This window comes from Podarcis tiliguerta (genome assembly GCF_965153285.1).
Source record: "Podarcis tiliguerta genome assembly, chromosome: 2".
In the NCBI taxonomy this organism is placed as follows: Eukaryota; Metazoa; Chordata; class Lepidosauria; order Squamata; family Lacertidae; genus Podarcis; species Podarcis tiliguerta.
The window spans coordinates 115,397,043-115,423,399 of record NC_139535.1 but is presented as its reverse complement, the minus strand read 5'-3'; the positions used below and the strand labels follow the sequence as shown (position 1 = coordinate 115,423,399).

At 46.7% G+C, this 26,357-nt stretch overlaps 2 protein-coding genes across 4 annotated transcripts in view; both read left to right on the top strand.

Annotated features, from left to right (window-relative positions):
• The window catches only part of LOC310671612 (retinol dehydrogenase 7-like), an 11,646-nt gene extending 3,784 nt beyond the window's left edge, over positions 1–7,862 (top strand). For both annotated transcript variants that reach the window (XM_083427956.1, XM_083427955.1), the window contains exons 2-5: positions 415–736; positions 2,369–2,627; positions 6,384–6,541; positions 7,610–7,862. In XM_083427956.1, the coding sequence (XP_083284082.1) occupies positions 424–736; positions 2,369–2,627; positions 6,384–6,541; positions 7,610–7,827 (948 nt within the window). In that variant the 5' untranslated portion in view covers positions 415–423 and the 3' untranslated portion in view covers positions 7,828–7,862. The remainder of the gene's footprint in view (positions 1–414; positions 737–2,368; positions 2,628–6,383; positions 6,542–7,609) is intronic.
• Positions 1–26,357, top strand: part of LOC310671611 (retinol dehydrogenase 7-like) — a 26,753-nt gene extending 396 nt beyond the window's left edge. The window contains exons 1-5 of one of the 2 annotated variants that reach the window (XM_083427954.1): positions 18,925–18,976; positions 20,383–20,704; positions 20,970–21,228; positions 23,885–24,042; positions 26,132–26,357. In XM_083427954.1, coding sequence (XP_083284080.1) covers positions 20,392–20,704; positions 20,970–21,228; positions 23,885–24,042; positions 26,132–26,349 — 948 coding nt within the window. In that variant the 5' untranslated portion in view covers positions 18,925–18,976; positions 20,383–20,391 and the 3' untranslated portion in view covers positions 26,350–26,357. Of the gene's footprint in view, positions 1–18,924; positions 18,977–20,382; positions 20,705–20,969; positions 21,229–23,884; positions 24,043–26,131 lie in introns of those variants that run through there. The other variant, XM_083427953.1, reaches the window with a different exon arrangement.

The following is a 26,357-nucleotide window of genomic DNA, read 5'->3' as shown; positions in this document are numbered from 1 at the left end:
ATAACAACTTTCTTTCAAGCTAATATTCAGTAGGTGACACTTTTCTCAAGCTTCACACTGGGGGAGAGAGGAAACTTTACTTCCTGAATTTCTTCTTCCTATGAACCCCTTAAAGGCCCAGAAACATTTCCAGAAAAAGTTCAGAACTTTAAAAGGTACATGCAAGTCATTAAGTTATCCTCTGATCAGCTTGCTTGTTATTCTTTTAGCCCGCCTCTGCTCCAAGCAGCTCATTGCACCATGCAAAAATTCTCCTTTCCCTTAGCAACACTGCGAGGAAGGCTAAATTGAGTGGTGGCAACATATAAGGTCTCCCGCTGAGCTCTGTGGTGGAGTAGGGATTCGACCTTTGCCCCTCCAAGTCCTGCCAGGGGTGTGTATGCTTCCTAATGCTAGAATTCTTTTTCTCTGCAGGTTTCAGCCATGTGGGTCTACCTGGCTGCCCTGCTGGGGCTTTACTTCCTTCGCCGATGGTACAAGGAGAGACAGACGGTGGAGAACCTGACGGAGAAATATGTCTTCATCACGGGGTGTGACTCTGGCTTTGGAAACCTACTTGCCAGGCAGCTGGATGCCCGGGGCCTGCGGGTGCTGGCAGCCTGTCTCACGCAGAAGGGGGCAGAGCAGCTGGACAAGGTCACCTCAGAGCGCTTGAAAACCACCATTCTGGATGTCACCAGCACAGAGAGTGTGGCGGCAGCGACGGAGTGGGTGAAAGGCTGCATTGGGAACAAAGGTGAATCTCTATCTTCCTTGTGCTGCCTCTGTGCTATTGGTGGGACGGGGGATTAGAATTGCCTCTCTATTCATTTGTAGGCCACTCTCCCCACATAATTGTGCCCAAAGTGGCTGACAATGTGTGAAAGGAATAAGCATAACAATTCAAAAAATACCTTAGAGATTATCAAAAGATATCAGAGCCAGCTCCAGATATTTGGCGCCTGAGACCATGGGACACCCCCTCCGGGAATCCCGGGAACTGTCGTTTGTCAAGGATGCTGAGTTGAAGAGTGGAAACAACATTCCAGCTTGACAGATATTTTCTGTAGTCTTTGGGGTTCCCAAGCTCAGTCAAACTCTTGATGTGGGGAAAGAGAATTGATTGTTTTAACTGCAAAGGGGAAAGAAGAAGAATGATGGGAAAATAGAAGGCAAATTTAACAGAGAAGGGCATGGGCATTTTTTTGTTCTTTTGGTTTCTTTTTAAATACAGTGGTACCTCTGGTTATGTACTTAATTTGTTCCAGATGTCCGTTCTTAACCTGAAACTGTTCTTAACCTGAAGCACCACTTTAGCTAATGGGGCCTTCTGCTGCTGCCTTGCCGCCCCAGCACAATTTCTGTTCTCATCCTGAAGCAAAGTTCTTAACCCGAGGTACTATTTCTGGGTTAGCGGAGTCTGTAACCTGAACCCAAGGTACCACTGTACTGTATCATTTTGGGGGTTTTGCTGCATGAGGAGTTTCTGAATGCAGGGCAGCAGCAGCGTGGCATCCCCAGAATCCCAACCCACAACCCACAGCAGCCACTGTGCCACACTATAGACCCCCATGCTGCCCTATGCCCCGCCTATAAGGGCAGACCCCCCCCCCATGCTACTGCTGGGCAGGAAAGAAAGGGAGAGAAAAGCAAGCAAGCTTTTTCATTGTGATTGACAATGAATTTTATTTGTATGCAAATCAGCAGCCTGCCACCACTGTAGCTGCTGGGCAAATTAGCAAAGTCCTTTCCTGGATCTCATCCTTTGTAAGTCTTGCTTTCACCGCTGCCAGGCATACACAAATGTCTGCTCCGCTGTTACAAGGAAGGCATTGCTGGCTTGGCTGGAGAAAGTGCCTCTCACTTCTTCTCTGCCCTCACCTCTGCCCACCCACAAGGAGGGTTCTCAGCAGCAGCAGCTTGGCCAGGTGAGGTGTGTGCCTTGTTGGGGTTTCCATTTGTCCCTTGTAATAGGAGATTGTCCCTTATTTTAAGCGGAAATGCTGCATACTACTACTACTACTACTACTACCTTTATTGTCAATGTACAACCTATGTACAATGAAATTAACTGAGTCTCTCCCCCCCAAACACTCAATTTCATTGCACTCTGTGTGCTTGTCACACAACACACCAACCCCGAAAGTCTGTTGTCCCTTATGTCTGCCTTGCTTTCTTTCCCCCTCCTCTTCTGCTGTGCTCAGCTCCTCCCTCCCAACTCTACCAGAGCTGCTGCCTCTCTCCTGCCTGTCCACTTTCCATTTCTCTCTCTTTCTCTCCCCCTTTCCCTAACTCCCTCCCTCCAGTTACACTAAATCCAGTGAGAGATGCAGCTAAATTCATGTAGGTTACGGTCGCTAATAGGAAAAACATCTGTTCTTTCTCACAGGGCTTTGGGGCTTGGTGAACAATGCAGGCACAGCTCTACCATCAGGTCCCAACGAATGGCTGACCAAAGATGACTTTGCAAAGGTGATCAATGTCAACCTTCTTGGGATGATTGATGTGACACTACACATGGTGCCTCTGGTGAGGAGAGCCAGAGGGAGGGTGGTCAACATCTCCAGTACGAATGGACGACTGGCATACTTTGGAGGTGGTTACTGCCCATCCAAGTTTGGTGTGGAAGCCTTCTCTGACAGCCTGAGGTAAAAACAGCAGCTCTTTAATGTCTTCTTTTGCTTACTTTAGTGCAACATCTGCCATACTCCCTAACCACTTGCCAGGCTGGAAGTGGCTGATGCGAGTCCTCCTGGTTTAGTTGCCAAGTCTGGGGAAAGTGGGCTGCAGGGAGGAAAGAGCTGGTAAATAGGGCAGCTGCCCAGGGCTTTGCCCAAGACTCGCACAACTTGAGATGAATGTATCCAGGAAGGATCTCAAAAGAGAAGATAGACAGGGACTGGAAGGTGTCTAAAGGATACAGTGGTGCCTCGCAAGACGAAATTAATTTGTTCTGCGAGTTTTTTCGTCTTGTGAATTTTTTCGTCTTGCGAAGCACCACTGTGTATTGACGGTTTCTCATAGGAATGCATTGGTGTTTTTTTAAAAAAGGCGCAAGACGTTTCATCTTGCGAAGCAAGCCCAACTCAGAAAAGGAAAAACTCTTTCGTCTTGCGAGTTTTTCGTCTTAAGAGGCATTCGTCTTGCGAGGTACCACTGTACTTGCAAAACCATATTGAAAAATCAGAACTCCTATTAGAATAAACAAGTTCCGTTTTAAATACTGAAATACTAAGAAGGATAACAATGTGAAATAGAAAAAGAAGCATGAAATTAGGTTAAAGGTGTGTGAAAGAAAGTAACAGAAGTGGATAGAAATTGCAATTGAGTAGATTGGAAGTCTAACACAAAGGTGGGGGGAGGGGTGGTGGATGGTGATTGGAAAAGGAATTATCTGTGGGATTGAGTGTAGGTATGTTTGAACATTTTTAAGGATTGTATGAAATGTATGTTTGTATGCTTGTATATTCACAATATGTGTGTGTTGTTGTTTAGTCGTTTAGTCGTGTCCGACTCTTCGTGACCCCATGGACCAGAGCACGCCAGGCACTCCTGTCTTCCACTGCCTCCCGCAGTCTGATCAAGCTCATGCTGGTAGCTTCCAGAACACCATCCAACCATCTCATCCTCTGTCGTCCCCTTCTCCTTGTGCCCTCCATCTTTCCCAACATCAGGGTCTTTTCCAGGGAGTCTTCTCTTCTCATGAGGTGGCCAAAGTATTGGAGCCTCGGCTTCACGATCTGTCCTTCCAGTGAGCTCTCAGGGCTTATTTCCTTAAGAATGGATACGTTTGATCTTCTTGCAGTCCATGGGACTCTCAAGAGTCTCCTCCAGCACCATAATTCAAAAGCATCCATTCTTCGGCGATCAGCCTTCTTTATGGTCCAGCTCTCACTTCCATACATCACTACTGGGAAAACCATAGCTTTTACTATACGGACCTTTGTTGGCAAGGTGATGTATTTATGCTGAATTATTTTAATAATAAAAACTTTTCCAAAAAAAAAAAAAAAAGGATCCAGGCACAGGCCGTGTCCACATCTGGCCTTGATGCAAACTTTTCAAATCACAAGCCCACAATTGGATGTGTGGCTCTCAGTCCAGGACCTTCTTATTAATGGTGAACATGCTATGGATGTCCCCCTGTTTTCCTTAGAATAGTTTGGGCCCAACATGCTTTATAGAAATGTTGATTTCCATGTTGAAAAGTGTCCGCTTTTTCCAACTATTTACGTACCACTTAATTATCAAGGTGTGGGACTGAGCAGTTATCTTCACATATGCACTGCCCAGGCTCACGTAGCAGGGAGGTCACTGCTAACACTGCGGTTTGACTTCACCCGCAGAGGCAGACACTGTTGAATGGTTTCTTTAAATGTGCAGGTTCATCATTGTTCCACCCGATGTGTATGTCTTTAAGGGGCCAGATCAAGGGCCACAGAAAAATAACGAGACCCAGCTTTACAGCTGTGAAACATAGCAGGTGCTGCTAAGTCGTGTTAGTTAAGCTGTGTCAGCAATTGGGTATAGTATATAAAGAGCAGCACCTAGCTCCCCCATTACCCTGGGGGATGGGTTGGTGGTTGGGTCATGTTTGTTGTTGTTATCTTTAGTGTAAAAGGAGTTTTTGTTTTGTTATTTTTGAGTTCCTTGTTATGCATGGTCTCCCCAGCAAGCTCTCTGCAGCGCTACTAAACTGCAAATAGCCAACACACGCCATTCTCTTTTGAGATACATGGATGCCAATGTCCAGGTTTCCGTGATATGGCAGACAGACAGTGGAAAGTGTGGATAAGGCAGCTTGTCAAATTTGGGAAAATACTAATTTACTCTCAGAGTCTGTGAGACAATTTAAAGTGGTGAATGTACAAGCCACCAAGGTGGGAAAGGCTGAGGTGGGAGGTTGGAGGAAAATGCAAGGGAAAGTAAGGGTGGTCCATGACAAAAAATGGCACCTTGTGTGAATGGAGTTGGGAGGATTTGACTGTGATGGAGACAAAACAGGAAGGCAGGGCAAAAGGTATGGGAGGCTACTATATGTGGTGGCAATGTAAAGTTATTAAGAAGACCTGGGAAGTGACATATAAAGATTTGAAGAGAATGTGGAAAATGTTTTTCGTTAAAAAAACAGACACTATAATTTTGGAAGGCACAGGACTTAATGGATTTATTGAGCAAAAGACTCTGTTCCTGCACTGGTGAGTGGATGCCAGGCCAAGACCAACCCATCCCTATACTGTAGTTCCTCTAGTTATGAACTTAATTTGTTCCAGAGGTCTGTTCTTAACCTGAAACTGTTCTTAACTAGAGGCGTGCTTTCGCTAATGAGGCCTCTGTGCCGCCAGCACACGATTTCCATTCTCATCCTTGGGCAAAGTTCTCAACTCGAGGTAACTCTGCCAGATTAGCGGAGTTTGTAACCTGAGGCGTTTGTAAGTCAAGGTACCACTGTAGGAGGAAGAAGCCACCGCCAAAGAAAATAAAGAATATTGGCAAAATAAATTAATGAACTATGCAGGACATATTAGATAATTTGAAACCCAAGAAAGAAAGGACATGGATTTTTTTTTTAAGGGGTAATGTTTAATGCATGCTTTGTAAGCTTTGTGTATAGGTTTCTACATTAGTTGAACTTCTAAAAGTCACTTGTAATAAGATGAATAAGGTTTTAAAATGGGATTAGGAGTATAAGATTTTATGGACATGCATGAATCTGTATAAAATAATGGAACCAGGAGGGGGAGTGGAGGGAAGTCAATCAAGTTTTATGGTTTAAATTTTTGATTGTGATGATTGTTGTTGTTGTTTTGTTATCATAAAATTAATACATGGTTGCCGACAATTAAGCCATGAATGTGTAGCATTTGTAGAGAAATTCTGTGTGGCATCTTCTCAGGGTTGTTTGCACTGTAATGTTCTTCTGCACAAAGGAGGTTTGGCAAAACCCTTAATTGCTCCTTTTTTAGAACACGGGGTGCCAGAACCCAAAGAACAGGGTCTTGTTCCTTTGATGCAAGTGACCTGCCTTGTCCCTCTTAACAAGGAGACTGGGCAGAGATGGCAGAGGCTGCAGAAAGGAGGGTGAGAAGCAGCCCTGGCAGAAAAGGCTCCTTGCTCTCTGCAGCAACTTCCCCCTTTGAAGTATGTCCTCATGACTGTCTCTTAATACAACTGGTGCTGTGTCGTACACAATCCTCTCCTGGGTAGGGCGTATCCTGGCTCCTGCAAGAGGGCAGAAGGCAGGGGAGCTGCATTTCCCATCTTTTCTTTCTCCTCAATTTTTGGATTTCTTTTTTTAAAAGAAAGATGTTCCTATCCATGGACCCAAGTTCCTGACCTGCATTCCTGCATTCCCATGACTCAGTAGGCAATGATGTTTCTTCTTGTATTCCTCTGCATTTCAGGCAAGAGCTCCGTCATTTTGGAGTCCAAGTCAGCATTATTGAACCTGGTACGTTCCGAACAACCATTGGCGCAAGAGCATTAGAGAATTTAAAGACAGTATGGAACCAAGTGCCATCTGACATCAAAGAAGTCTATGGGGAACAGTACTTGGAGAACTGTGAGTAGACGTGGAGGGGATTTCCGCATGGTTTGCATTTTCCTGCAAACTTACCCAATTCACACTTCAAGAAGCAATACATTAACCAATACATAGCACTGCTTAGGAATTCAAACTCCTCTAGATTTAGCAACAAGTTCTCCAGACTATGTGTACAAAGTGAACATAATATAGAAAAATGCACTAAGCAAATTGATCACGATAAAAAAAATTCACTATGCAAGGAAATAATGTTTGCCAAAATGTGTATACAGTGGTACCTCGGTTAAAGAACAGCCCGGTTTAAGAATGATTTGGTTTACAAATTCCACAAAACCGGAAATAGTGTCTTGGTTTGAGAACTTTACCTCGGTCTAAGAACGGAATCCGAACTGTGGAAGGGCACTGGCGGTGGGAAGTCTCATTAGGGAAAGCACGCCTCGGTTTAAGAACGGTTTGGGTTTAAGAACAGGCTTCCGGAACAGCTTAAGTTTTTAAACCCAGGTACCACTGTATTGCAAAAACTGAAATGCTGATGACTTTCAAAAACCATAAACTGAAATGAGGCGAACCAAACTCAAACATTTTGGAGATATTAAAACTGAGAGAAACCAAAGTGGACAGGTTCGTCCATTGTAGATTTAAATCTTTTGAGAATGTGTTCTGTTTTGAAGCCTCCAAAATAGTTCCAGATGCATCTGCTATGATTTACCGTATTTTTTGCTCTACAAGACTCACCTTTTCCCTCCTAAAAAGTAAGGGGAAATGTGTGTGCGTCTTATGGAGCGAATGCAGGCTGCACAGCTATCCCAGAAGCCAGAACAGCAAGAGAGATTGCTGCTTTCACTGCACAGCGACCCCTCTTGCTGTTCTGGCTTCTGAGATTCAGATCCCCCCCCCCTTGTTTTCCTCCTCCAAAAACTAGGTGCGTCTTGTGGTCTGGTGCATCTTATAGAGCGAAAAATATGGTAGTTCTTCGAGGGAGAGGTATCTAGAAGCTAACCAGTCCATTCAGCTCCCAAAAGATTTAGGTTACCTCCTACATTTACAGCACTAACTTCTGTTTTGCTTCATATTTCTCACACACAGATTGCAAAATTGCCCAATATACCATTAACATTGCCAGCAGCAAGCTTCACCTGGTCACTGACTGCATAGAACACGCCCTGACATCCTGCTCACCTCGCACTCGCTACTCTCCAGGTTGGGATGCAAAGTTCTTGCACATTCCTGCCTCTTACTTTCCAGCGTCCATCGTTGACTTCGTGGCGAGCTGCATTCAGCCCAAACCTGCTCAAACTGTATAGATTGCTATGAAGAAAAACCTTTACAGTTGTCCAAATTAGCCCCTTGCCTCCCACTCACCTGGCTGGCGCCCACGCCCACGGGCAGGCCGCCAACCAGGTGCCTGCGAGGGGGTGTGTTTAGCAGCCTAAATTGCTGCGGCACCAGCCTTCCGGCCTCACTTTTTGTCGTCCCGTTGCGAGTCACCCACCCCTCAGTTTTCGTTTGGCCTTGCTATGGACCTTAGGTTGGTCGCCCTGGTTGTCCGGAGGGCCTGGTAGGAATTTTTCCATTTGGCATTAGGCTTTTTGGTTTTTTCGCCTACCTCGTAGCAATCGTCACAACTTTCATGGTATTGGTGGGTGGGTTAGGCATTGGAATAATGTGTTGTGGTGTGTCGAAGGGCTAGGTGTGGCCATCGCCTGCACCTTCAATCTTGGGTATTCCGTTAAAGGAATCCGGCGGTCGTGTATTCTGTCCGATGCCTGCTTGGCGGGAGGCCATGGCATGACCCTCGGTGACATCAGGGGAGAGCCTATAGTTGGATTAGCATCAACAGGCTGCACCTACTGGTGAATAAACCCCCCTTGTTTTAGACTCACGCCTCTGGGAGTCAGCTGACGTAATCCAATGCCTAAGCCAATACCTTTTCACTTGCTGTAATCAATAAAGTTGTGGCCTTTTCTTGCCCATTAACCTTATATCACGTGTCCTTGTGTTTTCATTCCACTACGTGGGGATCGGGTCCTCGAACCACAACTTTATCTTTGAGTGTTCTTTCATATACAGTTGTACCTTGGAAGTCGAATGGAATCCGTTCTGGAAGTCCGTTCAACTTCCAAAATGTTCAGAAACCAATCGGAAGCCGCACCGGACAATTGAAAATCATTCCAGTTTTTGATTGTTCAGGAGCTGAAATGTACAAGTTCCAAAGTGTTTGGCAACCAAGGTACGACTGTACTTTAATTGTATATTAGCACCTGTTGCTGTTTCTTTGCTTATTATGATAGTAGTTAATAAAGCTTGCTTCTACTGCCTAAAAGTTTGAGATCCAAAGAAGTAATTTGCAGACATTTTAGCAAATAGGATGAAAAAATCTTAGGTGAATATCTACATCAAGGTGAATATATACATCAAGATCAGGCAGGGTTTCTTCCAGGTAGAAAAAGTCGAAAAAGCTTTTGATAATGTTTCCTGGGATTTGATGAAAAAATTACTTGAAGAAATTAATTGTGTATATAAATTTTTAAAAGGAATACAAGCAATATACTGGGAACAAATTGCGAAATTAATTGTAAATCAGGTGATAATGAATGAATGTAAAATACAAAAAGGAACTAGGTAAGGATGTCCGTTAGCACCAATATTGTTCATTCTGGTCCTGGAAGTACTTGCAAGAAATATAAGAGCAGATAAAGACATTAAAGGGATAAAAACGGGAAAAAATGAATTTAAGCTGAAAGCCATAGCTGATGATCTAGTAATTACAGTAGAAGATTCAAAAAAATCTTTCCTTAGAGTAATAGAGAAAATTCAATAGTTTGGGGAAGTGGCAGGATTTAAATTAAATAGAAATAAAACTAAATTATTAGTTAAAAATTTAAAAGAGGAAGAGAAAAAAGTTTTGGCCCAAAGCATTGAGATAGAAATCCATAAAAAAGTGAAATATTTAGGGATGTGGTTAACAACAAGAAGTATAAATGTGTATAAAGGCAATTAGGAAAAAGTATGGTCTGAGATAAAAAGGAATTTAGAAATATGGAGTAGAATGAACCTTTCCCTACTAGGAAGAATTGCAGCGGTAAAAATGAATGTGTTGCCGAAAATGCTCTTTCTCTTCCAGAGAGTCCCAGTAATGGGACAATCCACAGTAATGAGGATGATTGCCTCAAAAGATGGCAAAACGATATTTCTAAGTTTATCGGGGTGGGGGTGGGGCAAAAGGCCAAGGATCAAACATAAGAGACTTACAGATACAAAAGAAAGATGGGGCTTCGCCCTCTCAGATCTTAAACTGTATTATGAGGCTGCATGTTTGGTTTGGATTAGGGACTGGATAAAACTGGAAAAGGAAGAAGCATTAGATTTGGAAGGTTATGATGACAGATACGGATGGCGTGCATACATATGGTATGGGAAAGGGAAAGTACATAAAGGATATTACAATCATATAATCAGAAGATCATTAATGAGAGTATGGGAGAGCTACAAAGATTTAATAGAACAAAAAACGCCTTTGTGGTTATCACCAATTGAAGCTTCATTACTCAAACTGCTTGGCAAAAAGGGAAAGTGGCCTACATATAGAGACTTACTGAGAGATCAAGAAGGAAAATGGAAATTAAAAGATTATAAGGAAATCAAAGATCATGTCCAGAGTTGGTTGCATTATAGACAATTATACGAAATGTATAAGGAAGATAACAAAAAGGGTTTAGCTATACAGTGGTACCTCAGGTTAAATACGCTTCAGGTTACAGACTCCGCTAACCCAGAAATAGTGCTTCAGGTTAAGAACTTTGCTTCAGGATGAGAACAGAAATCGTGCTCCGGTGGCGCGGCAGTAGCGTGAGGCCCCATTAGCTAAAGTGGTGCTTCAGGTTAAGAACAGTTTCAGGTTAAGTACGGACCTCTGGAACGAATTAAGTACTTAACTCAAGGTACCACAGTACTTAACTCAAGGTACCACTGTACAATCTCTAGATTCCCAAATGAGGTTATAGAAGAAGTGAAGTTGTTGAAGAAAGCATATAGTATTCTGCTAGAATGGGAAACAAAAGATGAGGAGGTCAAATCAGTCATGATTAAATGGGCACAAGATATAGGACATAATATACAATTTGAGGATTGGGAAAAGCTGTGGAAGGTAGATTTGAAATTTACAGACTTCTCTTTTGAAAGAAAATTATATGAAAATGATGTATAGATTGTATATTACACCAGTAAAAATGGCAAAAATGTATAAAACTGGGTTAAATACATGTTGGAAATGTAAATAAAAAGAAGGTACTTTGTATCATATGTGGTGGGAATGTAGAGAAATTTAAAAAATTTGGGAGATGATACACAAGGAATTGAAATTTTTTTTTCAAAATGACACTTGTAAAAGAAACGGAAGCATTTTTGTTAGGGATTTTAGGACAAGACCTGCCAAGAAAAACAAAGAACTTATTCATGTATGCTACAACAGCGGAAAGAGTCTTCTTAGTACAAGGATGGAAGAATGAGGAAATCCCAACGAAAGAACAATGGCAAGAAAAACTGATGAGCTATGCGAGTTGGCAAAGTTAACACATAAATTGTGTGAGAAGGAAGAATGGGAATTATTTACAAACTATTTAAAAAGACAACAAAAGGATTTGGACTCCGTGGCAGGTTTTGAATAAACATCCACAAATTTATTCTTGTTGCTGTTTAGTCGTTTAGTAGTGTCCGACTCTTCGTGACCCCATGGACCAGAGCATGCCAGGCACCCCTGTCTTCCACTGCCTCCCGCAGCTTGGTCAGACTCATGTTTGTCACTTCAAGAACACTGTCCAACCATCTCGTCCTCTGTCGTCCCCTTCTCCTTGTGCCCTCCATCTTTCCCAACATCAGGGTCTTTTCCAGGGAGTCTTCTCTTCTCATGAGGTGGCCAAAGTCTTGGAGCCTCAGCTTCACGATCTGTCCTTCCAGTGAGCACTCAGGGCTGGTTTCCTTAAGAATGGATGCTGTCAGGGGTTCAGGAGCAGAGGCACAGGAGAGGGAGGAAATGGAGAGCGAAGGGGAGGAGTCCGAAGGAAATGTCAGCGATGACAGCGGTCCGAGGTCTCTGAGTCTTTCCAGTGAATCAGAGGATTCACAAAAAGGGGCTCCCATGGTCAGGGCAAGGGGAGTACCCAGGGGGGCACTTCAGGGAGAAGGGGCCAGAGGGGACTCAGAGAGCAGCAGTTGGAAATCCGGACCAGCGTCCACACCAGAGTGCAGTAGGGGGGAGGAGTCCCAGGCATCGGGATCAGGTGGCGCGCTACCAGCGGGAGAACATGAGGCAGGATTGACCACGCCTCCGTCAGGGAGCGAGGAAACGGTTAAGAGGAAGGTTAAACGCGCGCGCGCGCCAAGTTCAAATGTACAGGAAGGCGGCACAGTTGGCAGCCCGGGTAGGGAGCCAAGTCCTAAAGCCCGCCGAAGAGAGCGGGAGGAGTCAGGGGGGTCAACGTCTGCGTCGGAGGAGTCCAGGAGGGAGGAGACCCCGGGGGGCAGCAGGACCCAGAGGAGAAAGGAGAGAAGGAAGAGGTGGAGTAAGATTAGAGTCTTAAACTGGTGTACAGGGGGCGGAGATTCAGATGGAGCTTCGCCGGTCTAGACCCTAGACGTAGAGCTGGGGCGCTGAGGCTTGGAAATGGAAACTATACTTCAATAAAGACTTTGATACATTATTACCGGCTAGCGTTGGTCCTCTGTGAGCTGGGACCAGGAGCCAGCTCTGACAGTAAGCTCCATCTCTCCAAAAGTTTTGGCACCAAGAACCTCGCAACGTGAGTCGACGCAGCGAGGGCAGAGGAGTGGTGCTTCGAGAGCTCACACAAATCAGGCAGCATGAGTGCAGAACAGCAACTGACAGAACTGAGAAATGCAGTGACTCAACTCAGCGCGGAGGTACTGGCTTCCAAGAAAAGAGAAGAGGAAATGGATGCCGCCTGCAGAGATCTCCGAACCAGGTTGGAAGTGCTCACTACACTGGGGCAAACGGGACCCAAGTCAGAGGGCATTGGACTGGGGAGAAGGGGAGGCAGTCTGGTATCTCATTTCGACGGGAGTTTACAGCAGTACCCCAACTTCAGAGCAGACCTGCTGTTTGCGCTGGATCTGCTAGAAAAAGACTTTAGAGATGAGCGAGAGAAAGTGGGGTTTATCTTGTCCCATTTGCATGGGGAGGCCAAAACGTGGCTGAGGAATTTATGGAGAGATAATGATCCGGCGCTCCAAGATGCGAAGGCTTTCATTAAAGCGATGGATTCGTGTTTTTTATCTAAGATAGACATCGATATTGCCAGAAGAGACATACACGGGCTTAAACAAGGCAGAGCCAGTGTGAGGCAGTACCATGCACGCTTTTTTGGATTAGTCCATGCACTGGGATGGGAGAAAGATTCTGCTCCAGTGAGAGACCTCTTTTGGGAAGGCTTGAATGCAGATGTAAAAGCTGAGATTGCAAGGGGGGAGAGACCAAAGAACACTCAGCAAGTGGTCCAGAGGGCGCTGGAGATTGGGGTGCGTCTGGAAGAACGTCCTTGGAACAGAGAAGAAGGACGTTGGGGACGGGCGCCAGCCAGAGCACCTCCCTTCTCTCCCAAAGATGCAGCGCGTGCGCCATCCACACCCTCGCAGGGAGGGGGAGAAGAACCGATGGAGATTGGAGGTGCCAGGGCTCAGTCAGCTACCAGAGCCCTAACACCGGGAGCAGTCAAAACGAAGCCTCCTAGAGGGAACAGGAAGTGCTATATCTGCGAGAGTGCTCAGCACATGGCGAAAGAGTGTCCCCAGAGGCTCCATAAGCACACTGCAGCCTCGGCAACAGTCACAGACGCAACTCAGCAGAGAACACAACAGCAGGGAAACGACGGAGTCTGGCTGGAGGAAGAAGCACTGGGGTCCAGCCAGACAAGTCAATGAAGCAATCCCCAGCAATTTTGCAGCCCACAGACCCCCTCCCGCCCAAACCAGTGGTGCAGCTTACAGCGTCACTCCAACTGCCCAATGGACGCACTCTGGAAGTGCCAATCACCATTGACTCTGGTAGTAACGCAGACTTTATAGGACTGGACTTTATTCAACAGCACAACATAGCACTACTGCCAGCCACGCTGCCTCTACAGGTTGTCACGGTGGATGGCAGGGAATTGCTGGGGGGGCAAGTGGTGCAGCAAACGCCTCCCATGGTGATGCAAATTGGGAATCACCGAGAAGTCATCAGCTTCAATGTCACCCGCTTGTCGGACACGCCTATAGTATTGGGCATGAGTTGGCTGCACAGGCACAGCCCAGCTTTGGCGTGGTACCAGCGCCAACTGACCTTCGGTTCCTCCTACTGTGCGGAACATTGCATCCTGCCTAGCCCGGAAGGGGAAGAGGATGACCAGCAGCTACAATTAGGCACGCTGCAAGCAGTGCCACTCAAGTATGCAGCGTTTTTGGAAGTTTTCTGCGAGAAAGAAGCGGACAAGCTGCCTCCCCACAGGCCCTATGACTGCAAGATTGACCTCCTGCCAGCGGCGACGCTGCCAACCGGAAAGCTGTATTCCATGTCTGAAGACGAGCTGCAAGAACTCAGGGAGTTCATAGACCTCAACTTGAAACGCGGCTTCATCCGGGAGTCGAAGGCAGTGGGGGGCAGTCCTGTATTCTTTGTGAAGAAGAAAGACACGCCCCAAAAGAGGCTTGTAGTGGACTTCAGGATCTTAAATTCCAAGACCAAGCCCACGGCCTTTCCTATGCCCAAGATAGACGACCTGCTCGCAACGGTAAGGAAAGGACGCGTCTTCACGAAGTTGGACCTGCGAGGGGCGTACAACCTGATTCGCATACGGGAGGGCGACGAATGGAAGACTGCCATGTTCACGCCCCTGGGCACCTATGAATACAGGGTCATGCCTTTTGGATTACAAAATGGCTCTCACTGTTTTCAAGCCTTCATGCATCACGTACTGGCGGGTCTCCTCTACAAGAAATGCGTCTGCTTCCTGGATGACATCCTGATATTCTCGGAATCAGAGGAGACCCACGAGGGAGACGTCAAGGAAGTTCTGCAGAGACTGCAGGAGCATAGGCTGTACGCCAAGCTGGAAAAGTGCCAGTTCGACAGGAAGGAGGTAGATTTCCTGGGCTACAAGTTGTCGGACAAGGGGCTCGCCATGGACAGCGCCAAGGTTCGCGCAGTGTTGGACTGGAAGAGCCCGCGCAACCGGAAGGAGGTCCAGCGGTTTGTGGGTTTCGCCAACTTTTACCGCAAGTTCATCAAGGGGTTCGCGATGCAGACAGCGGCCATTACGGACACGCTCAGCTCCAAGAAGAAGAAGTTCATCTGGACGGAGCAAGCGGAGCAGTCCTTTCAGAATCTCAAGCGTCTCTTCTCCTCCGAAGAGCAGCTACTGCACGTGAATCCCAGCAGACCGATGAGAGTTGAAACGGACGCCTCAGACAGAGCCGTGGGAGCAGTACTGTTGCAGCAGGACCCGCATGGGGACTGGAGACCGTGCGCCTTCTACTCTCGAAAGCTCAGCAAGTCGGAGCAGAACTACACCATCTGGGACAGGGAGTTGCTGGCCATTCATGCAGCATTCAAGGCGTGGCGGCACTTCCTCATCGGAGCCAAGCACACAGTGCAGGTTCGCACGGACCATAAGAACCTGGAGTACTGGCGCACGGCAAGGTTCCTGAACCAGCGGCACATACGATGGGCGGAGTTCTTTGCAGATTTCGACTTCAGGATAGAGTACATCACAGGCGACAACAACGTCATGGCAGATGCACTGTCCAGAAAGCCGCAATACCTCGAAGAGGCGGCACCAGCAGCGGCCAAGCACATTTTCACACCGGAAGCGTGGGCGTGCGCTTCAGCAACCGTGGACCTGGAAGCTGTCCGTCAAGCGCTGCAGGAAGACCCCTTTGCACGAGCCAAGATGGAGGAGGTGCACAAGGGCACGGCGAAGGACGACGAGTTCCAGATACGCAATGGATTGCTCATCCGCAGAGGGGCACTCTACGTACCGGGAGACGACCTCCGCGCGAAAGTACTGCAGCAGTTGCACGACGCACCCACCGCCGGGCACTTTGGCAAAGAGAAGACGGCAGAATTAGTAGCCAGAGATTTTTGGTGGCCCAAGATGCGGGTGGAAGTCGCGGAGTACGTCTCGAGGTGCGACACCTGCCAAAGGGCCAAGTCAGTGCACAAACCTCCGGCGGGACTGCTTGAACCGCTGCAGACACCGAGCGAACCGTGGGAGAGGGTGGCCCTGGACTTTGTCACGGATTTACCCAGCTCGAGGGGCAAGACGGCAGTGCTAGTGGTGGTGGACATGTTCACCAAAATGGCCCACTTCATTCCGTGCGCGAAGGTGGCCACGGCGGAACAGACCGCCAAACTGTTCATAGACTACGTCTTCAGGGTGCACGGTCTGCCACGGTCTATCTTGTCCGACAGGGGGCGACAGTTCATCTCGAACTTCTGGCAGAAGCTGATGGGTTTCCTGAACGTCAAGATCAACCTAGCGTCGGCGAGACATCCGCAGACCAACGGACAAGCGGAGCGCGTCAACGCCATCATGCAGCAGTACCTGAGATGCTATGCAAATCAGCAGCCGGCAACATGGGTAGACTACCTACCGCTCGCTGAGTTCGCCTACAACAACACGAAGCACGTGTCCACGGGGGTGACACCGTTCTTCGCCAACAACGGGAGGCATCCCAGAACCTTCCCGGGATTAGAGAGACTGGGGGAGGGGGAGCCACAGGCAGCGGAAGTCTTAGCGTCAGAATTGCAGGAAGTTCACGAACAGCTTCGGAGGCAGTTAGAACTAGCAAAGCACGCATACAAACTGCAGGCTGACAAGCACAGAAGGGTTGGGGAGGACATACAGGTGGGAGACTGGGTGTGGTTAGCGGCCCAAGCAGTGCCGACCAGATCATTAGCGAAGAAGAAACTCGGACATAAGCAGCTAGGACCTTACCAAGTTGAGGCACAGATCAATCCAGTGGCCTTCCGGTTGACACTTCCGGAGGGATCCAGAATGCACCCAGTGTTCCATAGGTCAGTGCTCACGCCCTACAAAGCACCTCACCGATTTCAGGCGCAGGGCACGGCACCAGACCCGTATAGGGAGACGCCCCCAAGGAGGGGGTCGCCAAGAGGGGAGCCCATCAACCAGGTCACAGAGATTTTAGATTCGAGATGGGGGGAAGAGGGAGTAGAATATTTTCTCGCCAGCGAAGGTACCCCGGCCAGCGCCAACCGTTGGGTGCCGGACTATGCCCTGGACGAGCCTCTTCTCAAGGAAGAGTTTCATGCCTTGTTCCCACACAGGCCCATGCCAGCCGAGTATTTCGACGACTGGCTTTTCACACCCACGCTTTCAGCCAGCACATTCCAGGGGTTCACCTCGGACGAAGAACCGGCACTAGACGCACGTTCCCCGGAGGGATCGCCCTCGGGGTTTGCCTCAGACCGCTCTTTTTGGTGGGACGATCGACCAGAGGAGCGGTGGAGCAGGAAGTGGCTGGGGGGTCCTTGGCAGGCAACGGACCCAGAGGTGACCGAGGGAGAGATGGACATGGACGTGCTGGGGGAGGACGTTGGGTTCGAGCACGGCGGCACAGAGATGGAAGCAGAGGAAATCGAGGTCGGCGAGAGCACGGAGGACGAGCCGGACTTATCCGGCTGGATGCACGCCACGGGGGACAAACTGTATCCGCCATTCACCCCCACAACGACGGAGCACCCAGCACCCACACCTGAGGGAGGGGAGGGGGGAAGGGGGGGCTTCGAGGGGGGGATGGATGTCAGGGGTTCAGGAGCAGAGGCACAGGAGAGGGAGGAAATGGAGAGCGAAGGGGAGGAGTCCGAAGGAAATGTCAGCGATGACAGCGGTCCGAGGTCTCTGAGTCTTTCCAGTGAATCAGAGGATTCACAAAAAGGGGCTCCCATGGTCAGGGCAAGGGGAGTACCCAGGGGGGCACTTCAGGGAGAAGGGGCCAGAGGGGACTCAGAGAGCAGCAGTTGGAAATCCGGACCAGCGTCCACACCAGAGTGCAGTAGGGGGGAGGAGTCCCAGGCATCGGGATCAGGCGGCGCGCTACCAGCGGGAGAACATGAGGCAGGATTGACCACGCCTCCGTCAGGGAGCGAGGAAACGGTTAAGAGGAAGGTTAAACGCGCGCGCGCGCCAAGTTCAAATGTACAGGAAGGCGGCACAGTTGGCAGCCCGGGTAGGGAGCCAAGTCCTAAAGCCCGCCGAAGAGAGCGGGAGGAGTCAGGGGGGTCAACGTCTGCATCGGAGGAGTCCAGGAGGGAGGAGACCCCGGGGGGTAGTAGGACCCAGAGGAAGAGAGAGAGAAGGAAGAGGTGGAGTAAGATTAGAGTCTTAAACTGGTGCGCAGGGGGCGGAGACTCAGACGGAGCTTCGCCGGTCTAGACTCCAGACGTAGAGCTGGGGCGCTGAGGCTTGGAAATGGAAACTATACTTCAGTAAAGACTTTGATGCATTATTACCGGCTAGCGTTGGTCCTCTGTGAGCTGGGACCAGGAGCCAGCTCTGACAGATGCGTTTGATCTTCTTGTAGTCCATGGGACTCTCAAGACTCCCCTCCAGCACCGTAATTCAAAAGCATCAATTCTTCGACGATCAGCCTTCTTTATTAGTAGAACAGATTTATTAGTAGAACAGATTTTGTTCGTGAACCGAGGTACCACTGTACTAGAATTCATGCACCAAAGCAAGCTGGCCGGGTCGAGCTTCACCCTTCCTACTCTAGGTGAAATGTAATTTTGCAAGCACTCTGCCCATCTTTCTATCAGCAGGAGGGATGTGCTTCCGTAAGAAAGATACACTCAACCCCAGGCTTTCTTCCTGCTCTAGACAAATGACTTGAGTTATTTGCTCTATCTATACATGAACAGAACACAGGGGGAAGTGGCTGAATGAACGGAGCTCTGCAGTGGGAGGGATTTGGTGTGTTTCCTTCACCAACAGATTCCACAGTTAGTTTAAAGAAGGCAGTAAATCTCAGCACCTAACTGGGTTAAACCAATGTTTGCCAGAAGGGAGGAAGAAGAAGAAGAATTTGGATTTGATATCCCACCTTTCACTCCCCTTCAGGAGTCTCAAAGCGGCTAACATTCTCCTTTCCCTTCTTCCCCCACAACAAACACTCTGTGAGGTGAGTGGGGCTGAGAGACTTCAAAGAAGTGTGACTGGCCCAAGGTCACCCAGCAGCTGCATGTGGAGGAGCGGAGACGCGAACCCGGTTCCCCAGATTACGAGACTACCACTCTTAACCACTACACCACACTGGCTCCCTTTGCAGCCAGTGGAGTATGAAAAACAGCAGCAGGCAGGTAAGGAGCAACTGTAAACCAAAGAAGGCTTTACCTGCCGCACAACTGAAGCTGAGAGCCTTTCCTCTAACCAACTGCAGGTCTGTCTCTTCCCTTTTCAAAATCAAATCAAATCAAATCAAATCAAATAAAAATTGGTTCAGTAGCTCCTTATAGACCAACTAAGTTTGTTTTGGTATAAGCTTTCATGTGTATGTGTATCTGAAGAAGTGTGCATGCATATGGAAGTTTATACCAGAACAAACCTAGTTGGTCTATAAGGAGCTACTGAACCAATTTTTATTTTTTATTTTGACTGTGTCAGTCCCACACGGCTACCTACCTGAATCTTCCCTTTTCAATTATACATGATAGTCAGTAACTTCCTGTCCCCACTAACATGTGCTTATAACAACTTTATTTCAAGCTAATATTCAGTAGGTGACACTATTCTCACGTTTCAGGCTGGGGGAGAGAGGAAACTTCACTTCCTGAATTTCTTCTTCCTTTGCACCCCTTAAAGGCCCACAAACATTTCCAGAAAAAGTTCAGAACTTTAAAAGGTACAAGATCTACCCCAGTCAATAATAATAATAATAATAATAATAATAATAATAATAATAATAATCTGGCTGGGTTTCCGAAGCCACTCTGGGTGGCTTCCAATGAAAGATTAAAAATACATTAGAACATCAGTCATTAAAAACTTCCCTAAACAGAGCTGCCTTCAGATGTCTTCTAAATGTCAGATAGTTGTTTATTTCTTTGGCATCTGATGGGAGGGCGTTCCACAGGGCAGGTGCCACTACCAAGAAGGCCGTCTGCCTGGTTCCCTGTAACCTCACTTCTCACAGGGAGGGAACTGCCAGAAAGCCCTTGGAGCTGGATCTCGGTGTTTGGGCTGAAAGATGGGGGTGGAGACGCTCCTTCAGGTATACTGAGCTGAGGCCTTTTAGGGCTTTAAAGGTCAGCACCAACACTTTAACGGTCACCACGAACCACATGCCATTTTCTCACACACCCCCCAGTGGTGACACCTGGAGTGAACCACCCCACCTCCCTTCCTCCACCCCTGGGGAGAGTTTGATCACACAAAACAAATCGGGGATCGGACTTTGAGCAAGTGCAATATGTTGTGCAATAATGGCAAAATAATGACCTGTTGGCTGCTAATGCTGAGCTTGCACAATATTTGAGCAGCTGCTAATGTCTACAGATGTAAATAGGATCATACTGTTCCACTTTATTTAGTTGTTTAGTTAATAAGCAGCTAGCTAGAGCTATTATTTATACTTCTTTTAGCCTGCCTCTGCTCCAGGAAGCTCTTTGCTTCATGCAAAAATTCTCCTTCCCCTCCACAACAGTGCGAGGAAAGCTAAATTGAGCGGTGGCAACATAAAAGGTCTTCCGGTGAACTTCTTGGTGGAGCAGGAATTAGATATATCTTTCTCCAAGTCCTGCCAGGGTTCTGTATGCTTCCTAATGCTTGAATTCTTTTTCCCTGCAGGTTTCAGCCATGTGGCTCTACCTGGCTGCCCTGCTGGGGCTTTACTTCCTTCGCCGATGGTACCGGGAGAGGCAGACGGTGGAGAACCTGACGGAGAAATATGTCTTCATCACGGGGTGTGACTCTGGCTTTGGAAACCTACTTGCCAGGCAGCTGGATGCCCGGGGCCTGCGGGTGCTGGCAGCCTGTCTCACGCAGAAGGGGGCAGAGCAGCTGGGCAAGGCCACCTCAGAGCGCTTGAAAACCACCATTCTGGATGTGAGCAGCACAGAGAGTGTGGCGGCAGCGACGGAGTGGGTGAAAGGGTGCATTGGAAGCAAAGGTGACTCTTGACCTTCCTTGTACTGCCTCTGTGCTATTGGTGGGACGGGGGATCAGAATTGCCTCTCTGTATTCATTTGTAGGCCACTTCCCCCACATAATTGTGCCCAAAGTGGCTCAAAACATGTGAAATTAAGAATAGGGATAACAAGAGTATTAGTATAAATAAACCCATCAATCTATGCATGCGATTAGCTTATTTCCAACTTTATTGAGCTCTGCTAAGGTTGCCTAAGAGGATGAACATGCCTTCTTTCTTCACACAGGGCTCTGGGGCTTGGTGAACAATGCGGGTATAGGGATCCCAACAGGTCCCAATGAATGGCTGACCAAAGATGACTTTGCAAAGGTGATCAATATCAACCTTCTTGGGATGATTGATGTGACGCTACACATGGTGCCCCTGGTGAGGAGAGCCAGAGGGAGGGTGGTCAACGTCTGCAGTACGATGGGACGCCTGGCCTGCTTTGGAGGTGGTTACTGCCCATCCAAGTTTGGTGCGGAAGCCTTCTCTGACAGCCTGAGGTAAACAGAGCAGCTCTGTGGTTTCTTCTTTTGCAACATGCAACCTCCAAATGGGTCATTGGATATCAAGTGAATTAATGCATTGAAAGAATTCTTCTTAGTACTTCATCTCATCAACATTACAACAAAATACATATCAAACAAAATTATGAAAAATATACATTTTTTTGTATTTGCAAGCCTGAGGTAGGATGTGTGGCTCTCAGGCCACTTTTGCTGTCCATGCTCTAGATGGTTTTGTCTAGCTCTTAGGCCAACCTGCCTGGCTGTATTGGTGGTGTCACTTAGGAGAACAGCAAAGGCCTTTGAGAATAGAATAGCTCAATGTGATGTGTAGAAAAGTTGATTATGGTGTTTAAAAATGTGCATATTTCAGCTATTTATATACCACTTAATTATCAAAGTGTCAACTTTAGAGAACCAGCAGGAGTTTGAAGCACCAGCATTCTGATGGCTGCCTCTTAATAAAACTGATGTTGTGTTCTATAGAACCCATTGCAGGGCCAGGCTCATGCAAGATGGCAAAATAATAATAATAATAGTAATAATAATAATAATAATAATAACAACAACAATAACAATTTTTTATTTATACCCCGCCCTCCCCAGCCAAGGCCGGGCTCAGAGCGGCTTACAAGCAATAATAAAAACAAGATGAATGATTACAACTTAAAAACAAAAGTAAAATACAACATGAAAATAATGGAACATTAAAATATTAAAATGTAGCCTCATCGCAGGAGGAGAAGGAAAAGAAAAAAGAAAGAGAGGGAGGGAGGGAATCAAATTGGCTCCAAGTCAAAGGCCAGGCGGAACAACTCTGTCTTACAGGCACTGTGGAAAGAAATCAGATCCTGCAGGGCCCTGGTCTCATGAGGCAGAGCGTTCCACCAGGCCAGAGCCAGAGTTGAAAAGGCGCTGGCTCTGGTTGAAGCCAATCTAACTTCCTTAGGGCCCGGGACCTCTAGGGGGTTGCTATTTATGGACCTTGAGGCTCTCCGTGGGGCATACCGGGAGAGGCGGTCCCGTAGGTACGAGGGTCCTAGGCCGTGAAGGGCTTTAAAGGTCAAAAGCAGCACCTTAAATCTGACCCTGTACTCCACTGGGAGCCAGTGCAGCTTGAAAAGCACTGGGTGAATATGCTCCCATGGCAGAGACCCCGTGAGGAGCCTCGCTGCAGCATTCTGTACCTGCTGGAGTTTCTGGGACAGCTTCAAGGGCAGCCCCGCATAGAGCGAATTACAGTAGTCAAGCCTGGAGATGACCGTCACATGGATCACTGTGGCAGGTCTGGGCGGGAAAGGTAAGGGACCAACTGCTTGATGCGGCGAAGGTGGAAAAATGTCGCCTTGGCTGTTGCTGTAACTTGCGCCTCCATGGAAAGGGAGGCGTCAAGGATTACACCCAAACTCTTAACGGAAGGCAATGGCACTAATTGGGCCCCCGCAAGAGAAGGGAGTTGGTCCCTCAGCCCCATGCCATCCCAACCTAGCCATAGGACCTCTGTCTTCGAAGGATTTAGTTTCAATCGGCTCCCACGAAACCATCCAGCCACAGCTTCCAAACATCTGGTCAGTGTGTTCGGGGCCGAGTCGGTGTGGCCATCCATCAACAGATAGAGCTGAGTGTCATCAGCATATTGGTGACAGCCCAGCCCAAAGCTCCGGATAATCTGGGCAAGGGGGCGCATAAAGATGTTAAAAAGCATCGGGGAGAGAATTGCGCCCTGCGGCACTCCACACACCAAGGAGTGGCGCGACGACATTTCCCTCCCTAGTGCCACCCTCTGTCCCCGACCAGAGATAAAAGAGCACAACCAGTTACGGGCTATGCCCTGTATCCCCACGTCTGCGAGGCGGTGGTCCAGAAGATCATGATCGACCATGTCAAAGGCTGCTGACAAATCTAAAAGGATCAGCAGTCCTGACCCGCCTCGATCTAGTTGTCTACGGAGATCATCTGTTAGGGCAACCAGAGCCGTCTCCGTCCCAAAACCAGGACGAAAACCAGACTGAAATGGATCTAATGCCGATGTTTCCTCCAGAAACCTACCAAGCTGTTCAGCAACCGCTCTCTCAATTACCTTACCCAGGTATGGAAGATTTGAAACTGGGCAGTAATTGGATAGGTCTAAGGTATCTAATGAAGTTTTCTTTAAGAGTGGACACACCACTGCTTCCTTCAGTTCCCCTGGGAATGTCCCCGTGTCAAGGGACAGATTGATAATTTCAACCAGGGGGGTCCGCGCAACATCTGGACACTCCCTAATCAGCCAAGAAGGGCACGGATCAAGGAGGCAGGTGGTGGGCCTACTAACTTGGAGGAATCTATCCACATCAGTAGGGAGTATCCGATCGAAATGATCCAACACTGGACCTGAAGTCAGTCGAGGGGCCTCCAGTTCAGTCACTGTATCTAAATTGGCAGGGAGGTCACGGCGGAGCAACAGGACTTTCTCCGCAAAAAGGCTCGCGAATGCCTCACAGCTGTGGGTCGAATTTGTGCTTAAATTTCCAAAAGATAGGGGGTTATATTTCCCTTTTCTCTCTCTCTCTCTCTTTCTTCTTTTCAAAAAGAAAGATGTTCCTTTCCATGCATGACCTGCGATATTACTGTGGCTCAGTAACAAATTCTTTACTTTTCTTCCCCAATTCAGGAGAGAGCTCCATCCTTTTGGAGTCCAAGTCAGCATAATTGAACCTGGTGGTTTCAAAACACCTCTTGCCTCAAATGCACTAGAAAATTTTCAGACTGTATGGAGCCAGGTACCTTCTGGCATCAGAGACTGTTATGGGCAGCAGTACTTTGAGCAATGTGAGTAGAGATGGGGGAGAAAGTCAGTTTGATTTGCATTTTAATGCAGACTTATCTCATTTACACTTCAAGAAATAATACGCAAACTGTAGGTTGGCCTACAGATTGTCAAGAAAGCAAAATATTTGGATATAGATCTAACTATGAAGAATATTAATCTGTTTAAAAATAACTATGAAAAAGTTTGGAAAGGAATAAGAAAAGATTTTGAAACCTAGAGCAGACAAAAGTTATCACTATGGGGAAGAATCTCCATAATAAAGATGAATGTTTTTCCAAAAATGCTATATTTGTTCCAAATGATAGCAATTATAAACAAAGAAAACTGCTTCGAAGAATGGAGGAAAGATATAATGAGATTTGTATGGCAAGGGAAAAAACCGCAGATAAAATATAAATTATTGACGGAAAGAAAAGAAAGGGGAGGATTGGCATTTCCAAATTTAAAATTATATTATGAAGCAGAATGTTTAATATGGGTAAGAGATTGGATTAGATTAGAAAAAAATTATATATTAGACCTTGAAAGCTTCAACAATAGATGTGGATGGCATGTGTATCGCAATTATGAGAAGGTAAAATCATATACTTAGAAGTGCACTATATAAGGTTTGGAACAAATATAAAGTACAGTTGGAACCACAGACACCTTGGTGGATATTGCGGCTGTAGGCATATGCTGTAAAAAAAACCTGAATATGCGAACAAATTGGCCAACATATAGACAACTACTGGAAGAGGAACAAGGGAAATTCAGATTAAAACCCTTTCAAGAGATACGGCAATATGAAATTGAGAGATGGCATTATATACAAGAAGCATATTTAATTCTGATCAAAAGAAAGGCTTTGCAAAAGAGGACTCAAAATTTAATACTACAATAATTCAGAACAATAAGAAATTGTTATCTAAAACATATAATCTTTTATTGGACTGGGAATTGATGGATGAAGAAGTGAAAGAAACAATGATTAAATGGGCCCAGGATGTTGGACATACTATTTATCTAGAGCAATGAGAGAAACTCTGGCGAGAAGATATACGATTTACCGCCTCATACACAATCAAAGAGAATTTTGTTAAGATGTTCTACAGGTGGTATTTAACACCAGCTAAGTTAGCAAAGATATATAAATTGAAATCCAACATTTGTTGGAGATGTGGTAAAGAAATAGGAACAACAATACATATGTGGCGGAGGTGAGAGGAAATTAAGAAATTCTGGACAGTAATACATGAAGAATTAAAGAAGATGTTGAAAATCTCAATAAAAAAACAACAACCAGAGATGTATCTCCTGGAATTGATAGGGGAAGAGATATCGGGGGGGGGGGGGAGATATCATGTACTTATATGCAAGTACAGCTGCTAGAGTAGTGATTGCTGCTAAATGGAAGTCACAAACTCTACCCTCAAGGGAGGAATGGATTTGTAAATTAAATGAATACTTAGCTTTGGCAAAATTAACAGCTATTATAAGAAATCAATCAAATCAAAAATTTAAAAAGGAGTGGAAATGTTTTGATGAATATATGGGAAAATATTGCTCAAAAAAAGATATGCTAATATTCCTTGATTAAAATGTAAAGTATCTGAGGGGAGGTAAATTAGTAAAGAAGGATAATAAGAATACAGAGAAGTTTTGAGCAGATTGTAGAACACAAAGATAAATGTAATCTCAGAATGTAGAGGAAATTGAGTGGGGGAAGAGGGAAAGGGACAAGAGAATATTATGCTTGATTGATGATTTAAATGATAAATATATGTGGGGATGGGGAAGATGTGGGGATGGATTTGGTATATTTGCATTGTGATGTAATATAGAAAAAAACCAATACAAAAGAAGAAGAAGAAAGAAACATAAGAAAATTGACAAACAGCTTTCCCTCTGAATTTGCACTTGCTAAAATTTCGCAATGCAGTCTGGAAGCACCTGAAGGTTCTTTTCTTTGGCATCTAAAATAGTTCCTCCTTTGATTTAGCTATCATAGGGTGAAATGCCCAGACAGCAATCTTTCCCCAGAAGATTAAATTTGCCTCCTGTGTTGCTGCAGATCCAACTGTTCATTCGTTTGTTTCTCTCACACAGCTTGCAAATCATTCCAAGAACTCATTGATGGTTGCAGCGACAAGTTTCACCTGGTCACCGACTGCATAGAACATGCCCTGACATCCTGCTCCCCTCGCACTCGCTACTCTCCAGGCTGGGATGCAAAGCTCTTCTACCTTCCTGTCTCTTACTTGCCAACCACCATTGCAGACTATGTGTTGACCCGCTCTGGGCCCAAACCAGCACAAGCTGTGTAGATGGTTGT